General features: G+C 53.9%; 1 protein-coding gene and 1 long non-coding RNA gene across 52 annotated transcripts in view; one reads left to right on the forward strand and one right to left on the reverse strand.

Annotated features, from left to right (window-relative positions):
• The window catches only part of CELF4 (CUGBP Elav-like family member 4), a 313,441-nt gene that overhangs the window by 19,345 nt on the left and 275,343 nt on the right, over nucleotides 1-18,753 (reverse strand). For 12 of the 50 annotated variants that reach the window (XR_014807877.1, XM_021096329.2, XM_021096324.2 and 9 more), the window contains exons 4-10: nucleotides 9,791-9,919; nucleotides 9,302-9,381; nucleotides 8,757-8,900; nucleotides 7,668-7,815; nucleotides 5,718-5,867; nucleotides 1,661-1,726; nucleotides 14-97 (exon numbers count right to left, since the gene is read on the reverse strand). Coding sequence is in view for 47 of the 50 variants with exons in the window: in XM_021096329.2 (XP_020951988.1) it covers nucleotides 14-97; nucleotides 1,661-1,726; nucleotides 5,718-5,867; nucleotides 7,668-7,815; nucleotides 8,757-8,900; nucleotides 9,302-9,381; nucleotides 9,791-9,919 (801 nt within the window). In the remaining 3 variants the exon portion in view is untranslated. The remainder of the gene's footprint in view (nucleotides 1-13; nucleotides 98-1,660; nucleotides 1,727-5,717; nucleotides 5,868-7,667; nucleotides 7,816-8,756; nucleotides 8,901-9,301; nucleotides 9,382-9,790; nucleotides 9,920-18,753) is intronic. The other 38 variants (XR_002345093.2, XM_021096330.2, XM_021096323.2 and 35 more) reach the window with 7 other exon arrangements.
• LOC110261198 (uncharacterized) overlaps nucleotides 1-18,753 on the forward strand; it is a 33,038-nt gene that overhangs the window by 10,876 nt on the left and 3,409 nt on the right. The window contains exon 3 of one of the 2 annotated variants that reach the window (XR_002345098.2): nucleotides 3,395-3,567. The exons of the other annotated variant lie outside the window; for it this stretch is intronic. This is a non-coding gene — a long non-coding RNA (uncharacterized LOC110261198). Of the gene's footprint in view, nucleotides 1-3,394; nucleotides 3,568-18,753 lie in introns of those variants that run through there. 2 annotated transcript variants of the gene reach the window in all.

The raw sequence follows: 18,753 nt of genomic DNA on the forward strand, positions 1-18,753 counted from the left end.
CTTGCAGACTCACCTTCTCTCTGTTGCTGGGGGATCATTGGAGGTGGCTGAGGAAAGGCCTGGCTTATCTGACCATAGGCAGCAGGGTAGGCGGCTGCTGGAAGGCCAGAGAGAGGAGGCAAGAGCGAGAAACGGTGACAGCGACGCCACAGGGAAAGACAGGGTGAGAGGCAGGAAGAAAGAGAGAAGTTTCAGTTTTGAGCAGCAGAAGCAGATCAGCCCCCCAAACGCACTTCAGACAAAGCCAGTTTTTCAGCAGTCATGACCGAGGATCGGCACAGGGCAGACTAGAAGGGGGGGTGGGTGTGCGTATGAGTGAGTGTGCACAGCCGTGCCGCTGTTTACATGGGGCAGGCAAGTTTAATCCACAATGATGGACAACCCATGGGTGTGGATCATCCACAAAAAAAGGCTAACTAAAAACACCTGAATGCCTGGAGAGGCTCGCCCCGCACCAAAGATTTCCTCTTCTCTGAGTCTGGCACACATACCCTCACTCCCGCTCAAAGGGCACCCATGTGGGAGGTAGGGAGCCACCCTTGGTGTAAACTTGGCCTCTGCCATCCTGCCAGTGGGAGGCCCCCAGGGCAGAGGACTGGGCTGAACAGATCTGATGCCTTCTGTGTTCAACTGGAAAGGGTCGGAGGTGGAACAGGAATGGCTAGCCCCCTCCTCAGCCTGGTCTGGCTCCCAGAGAGGCTCAGGGGGGCTCAACGGGCAACAGAGAGAGCTTCTCCTGGACTCCAGATGTCAGTGGCCAGCTTCATTTGGGTTCTCATGATGGTGACAGGCAGCCCCATCACCCTCAGCGAGGAGGGACCCTGACCAAGCCAGAGAGCAGGACAGGCTGGGTGTGAATGAGTGTGTGGTGGTGGTGGTGGTGGGGTGAAGGCTGTTGCTCATCCCAGGAGTGCGAGAGAAGTATGACTGACAGCTGGCCTTGAGGGGCTCTGTGTGTGTGTATGTGTGTGTGTGTTGCCCAGTCCAGGGGAGGAAGAGAGGTGTGGCTGTGACAGCTGGCCTTGGGCTTCCTAGTAGCTCCTCACTTTCCCATTCAGTGACCAAGGCCATCTGCTTGCCTCTCCTTTTTTCTGTCTCTGGCTGCCTGGCCTCCCCTGTTCCCCATCCTCTTTGCTCGGGGGCAGGGTTGGGGGGGGGCCTCCTGTTGCCGGTATATGGCTGTGGGATGCAGGGGATGAAAACTGCTTCCCTTCACACATATCCAGGCATCTGAGCTTCCAGGGCCAGAGGCTGTGGACTGTGAGGGCCACACCAGAGCTCCAGCCTCGCCTAAGCTGCTCAGAGGCCCCAGTGCTCCTGGACAAACCAGCCCTGGCAGCACCACGGGGCAGGGAAATCTGGCCTCAGAAATGAGTCACTTCACAGCAAGGTTAAAGCTTAGCCTGGCCCATCTGACCAGCCCTCACTGCTATGATGGGTAAGCTCTGCCAGACCGTCAACGGGCACCTGCAGAGAGGGGGAGCAGCCTGGTGGGGGTGGGGTGGGGGGTCTCCTTCTACTGGATCCCTGCCAGTCCCTCCCTGCTCCCCCCTCCCTCACAGTGCTAGATCCTGGCCTGGGTGGGGAGGGGGCACAGGTGCCCAGGCACAAGGAGGTGCACGCAGCTGGGGGACCACCGTGGGGACCCGCGGATACTAACGACCTGCATACTGCTGCACTCCCGCGTAGGCCTGCTGCAGGGGGTCCGCGGCGGTGGGGCTCTGCGCTGCAGGGGAGCCAAGGGGGCAGAGGTCAGAAATGTGCCCCCAAAACCATCCCCTCCCTCACCATGCCCACAGAGATGACACTGTGGCTGCACAGTGGCCTCTGTCCTGAGGCAAGGCATCTGAGGCAGGAATTCTGAGTGAGCTCCCCCCTTCCCCAGCCCAGGGCCCTTAGTAGGGTGGCAGGCTGCCCACCCTGGCTGGGGGATGAAGGCTGAGGCTGGCGGTGGCGGTGAAAGAAGATGGATGGTTCACAAAGAAGGCTGGGAAGGGCTGGGAAGGAGACATCAGAGGATGGCTTGACCATAAGGGACTTGGTGGGGAGACACAAGAGGGATCTGTCCCTGGAGAAGGGCTCTGGGAAATAGGACAATGGGGCTAGAGGCTGTCAGGAGGGCCATGTCCTCATTTATCCACAGAACTCTTGTGAGCAGAGCCCAGCTGGATAAAAGATAAGGCATGGGACACCTCACCCTACCACTATTTCTTCCTGGGCCACCCGCTCCTGCTCAAATAGAGGGAGTCCTTCCTGAATGCTCAGGGAGTTTGCATGAGGCATGGAGCCATCTGTGCACATGGCTGAGACTCCCTCAGCAGGACTGACCACACCAATGAGGTCTGCCACATGGGCTGGGAGAGAAGCAGTGCCCACAGACACCAGAAAACCAGAAGATCAAAGATTTTTTCCACCTGATCTTTTGCCTGGGACATCTATTGCCCCGGGTGAGAGGATCATTGGGTTGATACTTTGGCAAGCCACCCAGAGAGCAGGACTGGGGGGAAAAGCTTGGTTCACTTCCATCACCTTTGTTGTGTCTATGGTGGGCACTGTCTTCAGTAACCAAGGCCAGTGATGACTGAGGTTGGGATGGGATGATCATGGGGACCCAGGGAGATGGTGGGGACAGATGAAGACTTAGGGCATTTGGGGCAAGCTGGAGAACTCAGGGAGGCAGAAAGAAAACCATCCAGGGTCATCTGCCTGATGACCCAGGCCAACCAAACTAAATGGCAGTGCCAGATTTTGGAACCTGTAGACCAGAAAGAGTTCCTCGAACTTCCTGTCTGAGCTGTCATCTCTGAATATCACACCAGAACACTAGCACCCAAGTCTTGGGGGGTCGAGGGGAAATCTTGGGGCAGAAGTCCTTAGAGACCATGTAGATGGCCAGCAGGGGAGCTGAACCCTGGAGGGCACTGCTCAGGGTCAGGGTGAAGATGCAGGCTCCTTCCCACCTGGGGTTGTCCAGACAAAACTCTATCCCTTTATTTCCCCCATGATGGGCAATGGACCTCCCAGTGGTGAGGTGGTAGTGGTGGTGGTGCTTGGTAGGTGGGTATCCTCCTCCCTCCATCTGACTCTTTCACCAGCCTGAGCTCCCTGGAGGGAAAGCCATGTCTTGCTTGTCCTCTTGGGTCTTCCCAGGTGCCCGACCACATAATGCTTTTCATCCAATTAGAAAAAACAATCTCTTCTCTGGGTACGGTTTGGTGCCCTGTGCAAAATATGACCTGCACAATTATCTCTCCCAGCACAGTGCCAGGATCATAGCAAGTGATCAGCAAATACTGTGATGTAAGGAAGGAATGGAAAATCCTTATAATTTGTGAGAGCCACCCCTTCAGGGATGTTATATGACAGTAAAGGCCACACTATGTGCTTCCAGCAGGATGTTGATGAAGCAAGAAGGAAAAGCAGAGAAGCTACCTGTGACTAGGAAGTAGAGAAAGTGTTTCTGAGACCCCTCTCCCTGCTTAATGACCTCATTAGTAACTGCCAAAGACTGAACACTTTGAAGGATCTCGCTCATTACAGCAGCTCCAAACTCCGCATTTAAAGATGGTAAATTAATTTTTTTAATGTACTACTTTTTTTTCCTTCCTTCCCTCCATCCCTCCCTCCTGCTCTGTCAGGGGATTGTTTATGGGATGTGGCAGATTGTTACAAATGGGGGAGAGAAACATTTCCAAATTCCATGAGGGAAATAGCTCACAGATGCTGGCGGGAGTGGGAAAGGAACAGGTTTGTCAAAATTGAGAGATCCAGATGGGCTTGTGGGCAGGAAGGGGTGGGAGGAAGTGAAACCACCCAGATGTGCTGGGGACTATCTCCCAGCCCATGAACCTGAGGTAGAAGGAACCCAGGAACCTGAGATGGGTGGGGTCTTTCTCACCTCCAGCTTGCAAGCCCCTCCCAGTCTGGAGCCCTCACCCTTAAACAACACTCCAGATCCTCCAGGCCCTGTTGCTTCACTCTCTAGGCTTTTCTGGCCTCTTCACTCTGCACTGATGGGTGAGTTGCGGGGAAATCCCTGGGATGAGATCAAGAACAACTGCAAGTTCAAAGTGAGGAAATTATGACTTTGCACTGTGACCCTGTGCTCTACTGATGCTGGTAGAATTTTTATACTTCTGGATGTCTGGGCCTTACTCCAGACACTAAAATCAGAATCTCTGGGCTTCTTTGGTTTTTATAAAGTCACACAGTACATTTTTTGTTTTGTTTTGTTTTTGTTTTTGCTTTTTAGGGCCACACCTGTGGCATATGGAAGTTCCAAGGCTAGGCGTCGAATCAGAGCTGCAGCGGCCAGCCTATGCCACAGCCACAGCACCTCAAGATCCAAGCCAGTTCTGCGACCTCCACCACAGCTCACAGCAATGCTGGATCCTTAACCCACTGAGCGGGGCCAGGGATCAAACCCGCATCCTCATGGATACTAGTCAGATTCTTTTCTGCTGAGCCACAATAGGAACTACCACAGTAGATTCTGATGGGGAACTAGAGTGGAAAGCACTATTTGGCACCCCAAGGCTGAGCTCCTCTATCCTAGTTGGGCCAATCTCCTTGCCATCCCCTGCCCCTGCCAAGACAGCCCCTCCACAGCAGTGTGCTCCTTGCTCATCTGGATTCTTCCATTCCCACCCATCTGTTAAAGTTTGATGTGAGTGTCTCCTCCAGAAGCTCTGTTGGGCTTTGTCAGTCTATAGAATAAACTCTCCCTTCATTTGAATTCTTTAACATCTTGAGTCAGAGAACATTCACTCTGGACCAAACTCTGCTCTAACTTATAGCTTCACTATGATTCTGTTGATATATATTGTGTTCCTGACTGGATTTTGACCTCCCAGGGGATAGACCCATGTCCTGCCCTCCTTCTGGGGCCCTCCCTCTCATCTGTCACAGACTGAGCACTTATGGGGACTTTGTGACCTCATCACTTGTCCTACAGGAAGGAGGACCATGCTGATCTCATCTGTACTACACTGCCCCTTGCCTGTCTACTCTAGGGCTTTGGGCACAGCTTCCCTGCTCCAGTTCCAGTCCAGCCTCAAGACCAGAGAGAGGAGCTGCTCCAAGTCAACTTGGACACTCTCACCACAGGAGAACTGCTAAATTTTAGAGGAACAGAGTTAATCCTCCTTGATCTTGTATGCCTGAATTCCTTACAGTAGGACCTGGGAACTGTCCGTGGTCCTGGTCCTCTGTCCAAAGTGCTGACCAGGATAAAAAATGCATATGCACCAAGGGACTGAACCATTATGTATTAGCCATTTATACTTTCCAATCTATATACTTCCACTTCTTCACCCCCCAAAAAAAGAGTCTTTTCCTGATTAACACTAAATATGCGTTTTTTTTTAATCTTCTATCCCCTCACTTCTTTGGGGTCAAATTCAATCTCAATTAATTTGCAGTTACTAGCCTCTCTCTACCTGGTTGGACAACTCTATTCTCTTTTCTCCCCTGAGGGCAACCCAGGAATGGGGTTCTTTCTCACTCATAAGATTGAAAAATCCCCAAGGATCTGTGTTCTCTCCCACTAGGAGGTCCCTGAAGAAGGCTGGCTCTCCCTGATCACATTTAGGGTTCCACCAAGGAACAAACAGAGAGCAGGAGCCACACATTCCCTGTTATAACAGCAAGGGCAGAGACAAAATGAATGAGAAGTGAGTATGCTATATGCGGAAGGAAGGGCTATCAGATGTGCTTACCTGGGTAGGGGTGGATGCCATTGGCAAACACAGCTTCTGCAGCAGGTTGCCCATTGGCCTGTGGTGGGAGGCCTGTGAAGCCATTCACCCCAATGGGGGATGGGATGCTAGGCACAGCTGGTGCAGTGATGCCCGGAGGGGTGCTGCCACCTGGTTCCAGAGGTGAAGAGGTATGGGGGGGGGCAAGCAGAACAAAGGTGAAGGCCAACCCATGGAGTTCTACCCTGGTAGCTCCAAGGGCCTTGGGATTGACTTGGATTTCACACATCAACCATCAACTTAATCCTATCTGTGAATCAGGCCTTGGGGTACCTCCCTGTATGTAACGATTTTACTCATCTCAACTGTATATATACTTCAAGGCAGAGTCCCAAATCCCACCTCCCCCAGAAAGACATCCCTGACCACTGACTGCTCAACTTTGGACCAGCAGCACATAGACCTCTAGGTACCCTTGACTTTGACCACAGTGATCTTGCTCACTCCAGCTCCGTGAGGATGAACTAATCTTTATTTAGCCACCAAGGGGTTTCTAAGCTATGGCTCTGTTCTCTGCTATCTCAATGGGATCACTGATAAGCAATCTTCCTCCCCATGAAGGAGGTCTTGCTACTTAGAGGAGGTCTTAATTGTGACACTCCCTCACACTGTGGGAGAGAAGCCTTTGCAGAGTTCAGATTCAGCCTTACTCATAGACAAAGTAGACATCCTGGCCTCCTCCAGTTAAGACAAAGGTGATGCTTATTGTGGTGAGGGTTAAATTGGGGTCAGATGACAACAGGCAGTGCCCTCCCTAAATCAGGTGAGTGGAAACCAAGGTGAGGATGGCATGGTGATTGAGGCCATCAGGGCTGGAAAAGGCCTTCCTTCTTCATATAGGAAGGCCTATAGGGCTGGAAAAGGCCTTCCTTCTTCATATAGGAAGCAGGGTATCTCTGTAAATAAGGACCTGAGGCCATCAGGAATGTCTCCAGGTTAAGGATCAGAGCTGTGGGGTGGTGCTCAAGTTGGACCTAGAGATGGCACAGTTTTTTATAGCTTTTAGTTGGGAAAGGAATAGCATGGATGTCAAGAAGGCTGCGGCTACAGCTTGAGGGCAGAGCCAAGGAAGCTTGGTGAACCAGAGCCTGGGGTGGTGGGCCAGCCCTTGGGGCTAGACAGAGATTCTTAACTTTAAAACTATTGACATTTATGGCCACATACCTCCTTGCAAGAAGCTATCCTACACATCGTAGGATGTTTCCCAGCATCCCTGGACTCTACCTACCAGAGTCAGTTGTGACAACCAAAAATGTTTCAGGATATTGCCAGATATTTGGGGTGGGAAGAAGGGGCAAAACTGCCCTGGTTGAGAATCACTGAACTGGACAATAGCCAAGATCCAATTAAAAACATGCTTTGTAAGCAGGCTGCTTCCAAACCCTCTGTCCTTTAATAACTCTTCTGGTTCTCTCTTGCTTGTTGGGTAGTTGTCTTGGAAAAAGCCAGTGAATCTAGGTTGGGTTAAATGGACATGAAAAAATGAGACTCCTTCTGTGCTTGGGCCAGGGACCAAATGGCCACAGAATGGGTAGGGCTCTCCTCACCACCCCCACCCCCTGCCCCATCCTCTCAGACCTCAAAGGGAGATGTTTTCATGTCAATTTCTTTCTGGATATCTATACTAGAGATCAACATGAATTGCTTCCTGACATGGCTAACCAACTTGAATGAAATTCTCATATCACAGACAGCAAGGGGCCCACATCCCATCTTCCCATCGGTCCTCAGGGGTCAGAACATTTTTAAGACAAATTGCCAGAAGGTGAAGCCCTAACTGGGTCCAGACACCATGTGCTCTTGACACAGGATGGTCCATTGGTAGCCGAAACTGGCCAGAGAAAAGGTACCAATTTGGGTCCAGCGGCTTTCCTGCTGGACCAGGCCATGTGTTGGTACCTGCCCACTCACCTGAGGTTGGGGTCATGGGTGCGGCCGCCAGGCCGTTCATGTTGAGGGCCGCCATCTGCTGCATCTGGGCGGCGGCGAAGGCAGCCATGGGGTTCAGGTAGCCACCCTGTGCGACTGATGCCATTAGTGCGGCTTGTTGCTGCATCAGCTGGGGCAGAGGGAGTGGAAAAAATATCATGCGCTTCCAGGGGGTCAGCCCTCCCCACCAAAGGGCTCAGCTCCCATAGACCAGCTAGGCCCTGAACCCCAGGCAGCTCAGACACATGTCCCCACCCCCAACCTCAGAGAGCCCTGCCACCTTTCCCATATCTGTCCTAATTCTCAATGGCAATTAGAGACCACTCCACACCAAGAGAAAACTGTGTTCAAAAGTAGTAATAGGATCTTTGAGATTCTAAAGTTGTAGAGGGGTGGCGGGGGGGAGGGAGGGACTGGCTCCATGGGTGCCAGTCTGCCCTGCAAAAGGACCATTGTTCATGGAGACATGACATCCAAAGCTCTAGGGAAATGTTGGATGAGCCTCTGAAGAACTAAATGGGGATCAATTTCTGTTCAAAATGGTCCTAACTCGGTGTCTGTAGGATAGAGGATGCAGGAGAGTCATGACTAAAACCTCGGGCACCCCCAGTGTTCTCACAGAGGTGAATGGTGACCACAGACAGTGTTGAAGCTGGCCGAGTTTGGACACTGCTGAAAAAGTGAGGTGAGTTTGCATTTTTAGAACCAGAACCCTGGCCTGCCTCAGTGCCAGCCATGTGGGGGTTGCGAATACATGTCTGGGAGGCAGCTGAGGGGGGAGGCTGGCAGAGGCTGCCCCAGGGTGGAAGAAAGAAGTTGAGGGGCTAGGGGCCTGAGGGAGGACCTGTGGGGGAGCACAGGGAAAGTGTAGAGGAGGAGGGTTTTGGGGGACCTCAAAGGACCCCTACCAGGGGTAACCAGAAGGACTGAGGACACTCTTTCATGAGTGGTGGCAGGGGTATTGTGGTGCCAACAGAACACTTGAACCTCTTATCCCCTTCCAACTGGGGCTTCCTAGGATTTGTGGAGAACTGCCGCTCCTGGCCCCCACCCCGCTGTGCCCCCACTTACTGCCTGTGCGTAGGCGCCGTAGGCTCCGAACGGGATCGCCATGGGGTTGAACATGCCCATCTGGCCAGCCATCTGCTGCATTCGCCGCATTGTGCGCTCCTTGTCAGTGTCGGCAAACTTGACCACCAGACTGGATGAGGCTCCCTAGAGCCGGAACTGCGCGTGAGGCCCACCAGCCCTAACCGCCTCTGCTCCCTGACCTGGGCCCGCCCGGTCCTCTCCAAGAAGGGCTAAGGGGGCAGGGGCGAGGGGTGGGCGGCGACGGTGACAAGCACCAAACCTCACCAAGAGATCTGGAGTCTTAACCACTCCCCACCCCCGCCCCCCGCAACAGGCTTTTTCTATCCGGGTGACCTCGGGCCAGTTCCTTAACATCTCTGGGCCTCAATATCCTTGTCTGAGAAATGGGGCTAAACGCCTTCCTGTCTCACAAGGAGGCTGTGAGCGCTGCATGCGTTTGGTACCACGGCTGCTCAAGGGGGCGAGGATATCTCAGTCCCCTATTGCCTCAGTCCCGGCCCTACCCCAGTGCCCTCCACACTCACCGGCATGGTCTGGCTGCCGTGCAGCGCGTTGATGGCGGCTTGAGCCTCGGCGTGGGAGGAGTACTTCACAAAGGCACACCCTGGGGGGACGGGAGAGGCTGAGCCAAGGCGCCAGGGCCCAGGGGAAGGTCAGAGAAGCGCGAGGACTGTAAGGCAGGACCCAGGAGGGGCCGAGGGGAGAGGCGGCTCCCAGAAGGAAGCATAGGAACAGAGATGGTAGTGAGACAGACAACGACAGACAAGGTGACAGAGAAAGACCTGGACCGGACAGAGGCTTCAAAAGCCCTTAGGCCTCCCCGTCCTGGTCTGGACTTGCATCATAGTCTTTCCTCCCCCCCGCGAGGCCAACCCTCCCCTCTTCTAAGCAGCCCTCCCCACTCGTGCTCACCCGATCAAGCCAGCTCCAGATGGCCTGTACTCAGCTCTCCCGGGGGGCGCCCCGCCCACCCACTTGCCCCGCCCACGCCCCGCCTCCTCGCCCCCACGCACCCTTGCTGTTGCCGTCAGGCCCACGCAGGATGGTGCACTCCTCGATGTTCCCAAAGGCCTCGAAGAGGCGGCGCACATCGTCCTCAGACTGCTGCTTGTTGAGCATGCCCACGAAGAGTTTTCTATCTTCTAGAACAAAATTAGGAGATGCTTACCCGGGCCGGAGGCACAGGGCGCGGGATCAGCCCGTGGGGAAGAGAGCACAGCGGAAGGACGGGTTGCAGAGGGGGAGGGTAGGATCTGGGTAGGGGGCAGGAAGGGGGCTTTTAGCTAGAGGGGGAGGAATAACAGGGAGAGGGAGGGTGGGTGGGGCACCACGATGGGGTGAGAGGGTTAGAAGGAGAGGAAGGCAAAGCCAGCCTGTGTGGTAAGGTAAGCACGGGAGCAGGATTGCAGTGACTTTGCCCATTCCTGCCTAGAGGGCAGGCCTCACACTGAGGTGACAGAGCCAATGCTCTAGCCACTCATCCAGGACACCCACCATGTTCCCCTCTTCCCCACTCTTAGATACATATTATCTTCCCCACCTACCTTCACCCCCCAGGTGCTAAAATTAATGTAAAACTGGCAAGTCTGCCACAGGGCCTTTGCACATGCTGTTCTCTCTGCCTGGAGTGTCCTCCACATCACAAGGTTGAATCCTCTCCTGCTAGGTCTCAGTTTAAATATTGTTTCCTCATCAAAACCCTTCCTCCCACTGCTTTATATTCTCTGACTCAGCCCCTCCTGTGGTCCAGCATTCAAAGGAAAATTATTTACTGCCTTGCCTGAGTAGTGAGTTTCTGTCTAGCTTCCCACTCCCCACTGTATGCTCCCTGAGGGAAAAGACCAGGCCTCTGCTGGAGCATCAGTAGCAGGCACATAGTAGGCCCTCAGGACTGAGCTATGGAATGAAGGAGTGAATGCCCTGTGTCTTTCAGGAGCACACCTCTTTTCTTCCTCTCATGTTTTTACCTCCATCTGGTGCTTTTCCTCTTGATCCTTCTTATTTATGCTGCAAAATTCAGGCCTGAGCACTTTGGAGGGCTCGTTCCTAAAGTCTGGTCTCCCTCAGCATCTTCTGCCCATAATTGTATTGAGTACCAAGAGGTTTGCTGACAACACTTAGGTGTGTGTTTAGGGTGAAAGGGATCACATTAGGATGTGTGGTGCCATAGGAGCTTGTGACTGCTGTAGATTTCCCAACCCACAAGCTCGTACTGCCATGTGACATTCACGCCTCCCAAGGAGGTAGGGTCTGTGTTCCTTCCTCTTGAATCTGGGCAGGGCTGTGCCTGCTCTAACCAATAAAGAACGGCAGAAGTGATCAGTTGCCTTGCAAGGCTAGGTCATAAAAAGGATCAGCCTCCCCTCTCGGCTCTTTCTTTTCGGCACGGTTGCTCTGTGGAAGCAAGCCACCATGCTAGCTCACACTGGGGTCCACGTGGAAAGGAACCCAGGCCTCCTGCCGACAGCCAGAATCAGCTGCCAGCATCAGCCCCCAGACGGGAGTTAATGAGTCCTGAGATGATTCCAGTCCCCAGCCAGTGAGTCTTCCGGCTGAGGCCCAGACAACCTGGAGCGGAGACACAAAATCCACGAGCTTAATAAATGGTTATTTAACACCGTTCTGTTTGGAGCTGAATCGTTATGCAGCCATAGTTGCTGGAACAGGCTGGCAGACACCCACTAGATATTCGTCCACTATTCAATAACTGATGCACACAGCAAAGGCTGCAGAAATGCCCACTCCAAACCTGCAGGTGGACATGTGTTCATGGTTTTCATGGAAGGCAAAGAGGGAAGGAGGGGGTGCGTAGGAGCTGGCTAGGGGGTGGGTGGGCCACCACTAGAGGAGGAGGCATGATCGGGTGAAGGGGGTAGAGGGAGAGGAAGACAAAGCCAGAGAGAGCAGTAAGGTAAGCAGGAGCAGGACTGCAGAATCAAGTCCTTCTGGACTCAGAGTGGTTGGTACCTCCTGCACCATAGCATCTCCTACACACACAGTACCAGGAGAGTTCACATAGAGTGAGGGGCTGTCCTGGGGTCTAGAGCAAAGCAGAGGAAAGCTCCAGGGTGCCCTCCTTCACAAGCCACCCCAGAGTCCTCCTCTTCAAGAAGGCCTGCCCACTGCCCTGCTGGTGCCCTCAGCCCCGGGGCACTCAGCGCTGGGCAAGCTCTTAGTGATGAGGTGTTCCTTCTATGTATGGCCAAGGTGTCACAGCCAGTTCCTGTGATCGATGCTGGATCAGGGCACACCTGGAGGGCTTCAGCCAAATTTCTAGGGCTGGAACTCCTGCCCGGCCACCTGCTCCAGCCTGGGTGCTCTGCCTGGGTGCTCAGACCCTGGTAGAGCTGGGCACACTCCCACCCCATTTCCAGGCCTCATCAACTTCGAACTCAGGGCTGGGGGAAGCAAAGACTGGGAGACCAATAGAAAAGAAGAAAGAAGAAGGGGGGAAGCTGAGGAGGGATGAGAGGTGATGGAGTTTGGAGCCGAAAAGGAGGGAAAATGTTGGAGACAGAGGAAAAAAGAATTAGAAGCAAAGAGTAGAGAGAAGAGGGAGGCAGGAGGGGAGGGCAAACAGAGGAGAGAGGGGCAAGGGCTTATGCTTAACTCTCAGTAGCATGAAAACATTTTACATAAAGTGAACTGGATTTTGAAAACTTTCATGGAGCCTCTGCTTCCCCAGATTGACAAGATGCTCCCCCACCTCCAGCACCTTCTAAAGATTCCAATTAAATGAGATTTTCAGAAAGACAAAGTAATGAAAAGCTGCCCCCTGCTCCCTGCTTATTCCTGACCCTCCTGCTCAAACATCTCCTAGGAAGGAAGCAGGAAAGGAAGAGAAAGCCCATCCTCTGAGCCTGATTTAGATTCTGGGGCCACAACCCTGTGCCTCCTCTCCTGACATCTGAATATAATCCTCTAGTATCAATATGACAGCTTTCTGATTGCATTAAAATTCTTCCCGACGTGCCTTTCCATCCAGCCATTTCCCTTTTGCCCAGTTTTTCTTTTTTTTTTCTTTTTAATGCTAAACCTGAGGCATGTGGAAATTCCCAGTCTAGAGGTTGATTCGGAGCTATAGCTGCAGGCCTACGCCACAGCCACAGCAACACAGAATCCAAGCCACATCTGCGACCTACACCACAGCTCAGGGCAACACCAGATCCTTAACCCACTGAGCAAGACCAGGGATCGCACCCTCATCCTCATGGATACTAGTCGGATGGATTCGTTTCTACTGAGCCACAGCAGGAACTCCCCAGGTTTATTGTTGTTGTTGTTAATTCCTTCTTCCCCTCCCTGAAATGGCCCTCAGTTCCAGGCCTGAGCCCTTCCTGCTTGGGGATTTTCCCAGTGTGCAGCGGGACTGGCTCCCCTCTCCTCCTGCCCATCTGGATTTCCCCAGCCTTGACTTCTGGAAGGCTGCCAGGTACCAGAGAAACCTGGCCCCAGACTCACTTCCTCTTGGTGGACCTTGGATTGACCCCACCCAACACAAAGTTTGTTTGTTTCTAGGGCCCTCCAACTGGTCCAGGTTGCTCTGAATTCATTTCCAGTTGGCTTTGGTAATGAGTGAGTGATGCTAAGGCTGCTCTTTCAGACCAGGGACTGGAAGGACCCTGAGTCTAAAGGTGGATCTCCTCCCTCAGTCCAGGCCTATTGGCTCACACCTTCCTCATGTGGTGGATGCTAGGCTTCCAGAGATGCTACAGGATAGAGGCTGGCCAGCAGTCATCACAACAGTAATGACCATGACCTAGGGTTCTCCATCCAGAAGGAAGAGGAGCATCCCCTTGATTTGCCCTGCTCTGACTCAGGGAGATAGAGGTCATAGAGGGGGATGGCCCTCTCCTCCCCTCATCTGGAGAGAAGAACTTAAAGTAACATTTGGACCAGACTCAGGGTAGTGTAGCTGACCAGCTGAGATGGACAACCTCTGCCTGTGTCCCCACCCCCTTGTGCCCTGCTGCTCCTCTGGTCACTCTCCCGAGGTACTATCCCCAAACTGTGTCAGATGATAGGTGATATCATTTGGCCACCGTCTTGAAGCTTATGCCAACCTAGTGAGAGTCTCAGAGCATGACTCCATTTCCTCAGTCTGTCCCCACCCCTACCCCCCTGCATCAGTGACATGGACCCCTACTGCCTGGGACAGGCTGAGCAGTCCCTGACCACAGACCACCTGAGTGATGCAGGATCCCTGGGTGATGGTGGGGTGCTAGTGCCCTCACTTTCCCCTGTGAACACTCAGCCTGAGCCCATTTTGGGCTGTCCTCACTGCTCCCCTGAGGAGATGTTCAGGCAGGTGCTGCTAGAACCGGGCCACGCAGGTCACCTTGATGGGAAGTGAAGCCAGGGTGAAAATGGGCTGAAGATGTCCCTGAGTGGGAGGTTGCTGAGACCACTCGGGAGCCCAGAGATGTGGGTGTGCAGCTTGACAGAGCCTGATTTAGGGAAGGCAGCTCCATTAAGCCCAACTTCCGACTTCCTGGGCTGAGCCCAGAGGCTGGCACAGGAAAGCTTTGGCTGTTACAGGCTCTTCTAGTGACCTGCTGGGTGATGGGCAAATACCCCAAACCTCCCCTGCCCTTGAGTCTTCACATGGGCTCCTCCTGGTCCAGGGGCCGATCCAGGGGTGCATGCTCCTGCAGTCATTCAACAACTGTTTGCTGAGCACCTTCTCTGTGTCAGACACTGTTCCAAGCACTGCTTCTAAGCAGGAAGCAAGAGAGGTGAGTTTGTTCACTGGACTTGACTTCCAAATAGGGAAAGAGGTCATCTACAATGAACAGTTTCCCAAACACGATAAAGGCCCGTGGGGCTACCACGCAGTGGCCCCCAAAACTTCTGTACCCTCCCCAGGAGTAATAAGGCTGCAGAATAGCATAGCTGAGGAGGATCCCAGAAAACACCAAGGCTCCCACTGTTTTTAGATAAGGAGGTCGGGCAGGGAGGAGCCCCAAGACGCCCATTTGGGGGTCTGGACTAAATCCAGGCTCTTGGGGTCTCTTGCCTATTTAATCCTCTTGCTCTTTTAAACTGCAATTACCTACCTGTGTCTGCAGGGGTGAGGGAAGCTGGGGTGTGACACCCCAGAAGGTAGGCACTAGTTCCAGCCCTGCCGGAACCTGGAGAGGGCAACTTAGCTCTCTGTGCCCAGATGTCCTGCTTTCACTATAGGGGAATGGGCATAATCAACCTGCCCTCCACCCTCAGGAGCTGTGGGTAGGGGGAGCCAATAAAACAATGGATGGGAAAAGTACTCAGTCCGTCTGGTAAAGGTGTTTACAAGCCACTTCAAGAGGGGCTGGACCAGAGCCTCTGACCTTCCGCCTGAGTCTACCCTCTGACCACTCCCTCAGCAAGCATTTACTGAGCACCTACAGTGTGCCTGGGACTAGGCTGAACAGAGAGTGTGAGAAGAGTCTTGGGGCAGGTGTTTCCTCTTTGGCGGGTGTTGGGGGGTGTGTGGCTCTCATATCCCTGGAGAATCCAGTCTTTGGCCCCAGAGCCTCTGCCACAGAGCCTCCCAGGAAAGAGGACAGCCAAGCAATAGCCCTGGACTGCAGGGTAGAGAGGCCAGTTGGGAAAGGGGGCAGTGACAACACCCTGAGGGCTTCTAGCAAGAAGTGGGCTGGAGTTACGTCCAGAGGACAGGGGCAGGGGCTCCAGGCCCGAAACAGAAGTTGAGCAAAGACTGAGAGGGGGGAAGGTCCCATTTGGCTGTTCTTTTCACCTGCTTCCAAGGGGTCCCTGCCCAGGACAGGGCTGCAAGAAGGAGGACCGGGGAAGTTGGACTTTACTTTCGAAAAAGTGCCTCTTGCCTACTCTCTTCCCCATCAACACACATATCTCCCAGTCTTCTGGCCTTGGGAGTCCTCTTCTTTTTCCCAAAACCTCAAGCTAATTCTGAATTTCAGTTTCCCAACCTACTAGCATTGGGGGACGCCTCCGGGAAGCCTTCAATGCTGGTGAAAAGGCAGGAGAGTCTGTGGAGTTCCTGCTGTGGCTCAGCAGGTTAAGAACCTGATTAGTATCCATAAGGATGCAGGTTTGATCCCCGGCCTTGCTCGGTGGGTTAAGGATCCAGTGTTGCAGCAAGATGCGCCTTAGATCTGGCGTTGCTGTGGCTATGGTGTAGGCTGGCAGCTGTGGCTCCGATTTGACCCCTAGCCTGGGAACTTCCATTCCATATGCTGCAGGTGTGGCCCTAAAAAAAAAAAAAAAAAGCAGGGAATCTCATGCTTCTTCTCATTCACTCAGAATGTTTGGGCAGAATGGGGCTCCGGCTGGAAGGATTGCATTTTAAAAGGAGAGCCTGAGAAAACAGAGAAACCAGCTACTGATGGCAAATTGAGGGCAAATTGGGGGATTGTGGAGATGTTTCAGGGTGATACCTTAGGGTCTCCAGACAAGCAGAGAGCATCTTGATGGCTGTGAGGGATGAGTGGGCCCCAAGGGAGGAGGCTATGTGTGGCAGCAGCACCGCTTGACTTGCCAAATGCTGGGGCCCTGGCACTAATGCTCAAATTCCAGTTTAATTTTCAAAATTTGATTCGCTCATTACCATCGGCATTAAACAATATTTCCTGCTTAAGGATAACCGGCTGCTGGGGCACCGCGGATGTGCATTCAGATGGTTAATGCCTTTTATGGCGCAATAGACTTTTACTGTTCTCTTCCCTTCAGCTGCCAAGGGAGGGTCTGTAGGGGGGACCTGAGCTGGGGAGAAGGGGGACCAGGGGCTTCTGAGGTTTGTGGCTGCTGGGGTGGGCAGAGAGGCTGCTAGCAGACCTGGAGGGCCTGGCTGGTTGTGGGGGGGCGGGGATGTAGCGCCAGACCTATAGGAGACTCCCTCCTAGGGACCCTGGAGGTGTAGGGGGAGAGTCTGGGGAGTGAAAAGAAATTTCCAGACGTTCACAGTGACTGAGCTGGAGGACTCTTTCCTGCATTTAAGCCTTTGGTCCTGGGGGTGGGCAAAATGGGGCCAGAGCCCAGAGCCGCACCTGCCCGACAGAGGTCATGCAGCCGGGTCCTCAGCATCTCTCAAGCTGTTTGTTTACTATGGGACCAGGGGACATCCAGAGCACCTCCTGGATCCTAGGACCATCTGCTCTCCCTGGGGAGTGATCTCGTGCCCCCGGGCCCATGGCGGTGAGTCTGAGGTTCTTTCTCGGTAACTTCACCATGGATAGTGGGGGAGGGAATGGGGTGGGGAGGATGGCCCTTGAATCAAAGACACACAGACTTGACTTTGACTGGAGGGCTGAGGTCGGGGGCCTCTTGTAGAGAGTTACTGAGGCTTGTTTGTCAAATCCTGGTTGACTGTGCCGTGTTATGCAAGTCACACACCATCCCTGGGCCTCGATTTCCTCATCTGTGAAAGGGGGAGAATAATTGTACCCATGTCATAGGGCTGTTGGGGGAGGAAATTCATTGGGGCACCTGAGGTGTTTAGCACAGGGCCTGGCACAGAGTCGAATGCTCAGTAAATGCAGGTCATGTGCATGTGGGCACCTTACCCAGGGACACTAAACAGGGCCAGCCTTCAAAGCCAAGCTTGACTTTGCCTCCTCTGATCAAAAGGCAGCATTTGGGGTCCTCTGAGATACTCCTGGGCTCTCTCCAGGTGGTCTACCTGGATTGACCCATAAGAGACCATTTCCCCTGAAGTTATACTGAGCCCTGCTACGGGCCCTTTCCAGGAATTTCCAGAACCTTCAAGCCCACTGGCTTCTAAAAGACAAGTAGGTGTCAAAATGATCATCTGAACCAAAATCCGGGCCATTTTCAATCCCGACTCCGGGGGCCTCCTCTTCTCCTCTCCTCTCATCCGTCCTCAGACTAGTGAAGAGAGAAGAGGGAGGATCCTTCCCCTCGCCCCGAGGAAGGCAGCACGCCAGGCCGTCTCAGACCTGCCTTTCAAACAGGGGAGCAGTGGACAAGGCAGGGGGTCGGCACCCCCTCCTCTCCTGCCTGGGATCCCACAACCACCTGCCCTCCTGCTGGTACAGGAGGAGTTTCCAGGGTCCACACCAGGGTTAAGGGCATGCATTTGGGTCCCTCTGCCGCTGTGTGACCGGGTCACTGGCCCTCCAGAGAGCCAGTCCCTGCACTGGGGTCACAGGCCAAACCTAGGGGAGTTCTCCACGTAAGCCACTAGGTAGCGTAGCCGTGCCCCTCTTTGTCCCCACAACACAGGCGGTGGCAGAGCCAGATACAGGGGCGCAGCTGGGCGGGGAGCGCCTGCCTCCCGAGGATAAAAGCCTTCCTGCCTGGGAAGAAGGCTGAAGGAGACATCAAACCAGATCAAAGGCTGCTGGTGGGGGGAGGCACGAAGGGGAGAGACGGGGCTCCCCGCTCCACTGGGGATGCAAATGAGGACCCTCAGCTGCTCTGGCCTCCAGGGGAGGCAGCGCCAGGCCTTGATCTGTGAGCTTTCTCCAGACTCTCTCCTTTTGATGTTGGGGTGGGAGGGGGCAAGAGACTGGAGAACGAATCCGGGCTCCCCCACTCGCATTCTACCAGCCAGCTCTGCCTTCTGAATGCTCTGGGATGGGGCCCGGGCCATGAGTCACCCCCTCTCAGTCTCCTCTCATCCACCCAGGCCCCTCCACAGCCACAGGAGTCAGTTAAAATCCAAGGCAGATACTGTCTACCTCTTGCTCAAACCTCACCGTAGCTCCTGTCTCACGGAGAACAAGGCCAAGTCTCTGACCCATGAGGGGCCACACAGACACCCTGCACACTGAGTCCCCTGCTCCCTCCATCCCTCTGCTCAGATACGTGGGTCTCATGATGTCTCAGGATGCACACTCTGCCCCAGAGCCTTTGCATGGCTGTTCCTTCTCTCTGAGATCATGTCCCAGGCACCTGCAGGACAATGAATTCCAGGAATTCTTGGAAAGTGGGAAATGGATGTCTCCCTGGAGATGAGAGGACAGGGGCCACAGTGGGCACAGAGATTGCAGTG

Source organism: Sus scrofa, chromosome 6, assembly GCF_054392235.1.
Source record: "Sus scrofa isolate SSC_HxYL_T2T_F1_AM1 chromosome 6, Sscrofa_HxYL_maternal_Yorkshire_Landrace_v2.0, whole genome shotgun sequence".
Lineage (NCBI taxonomy): Eukaryota > Metazoa > Chordata > Mammalia > Artiodactyla > Suidae > Sus > Sus scrofa.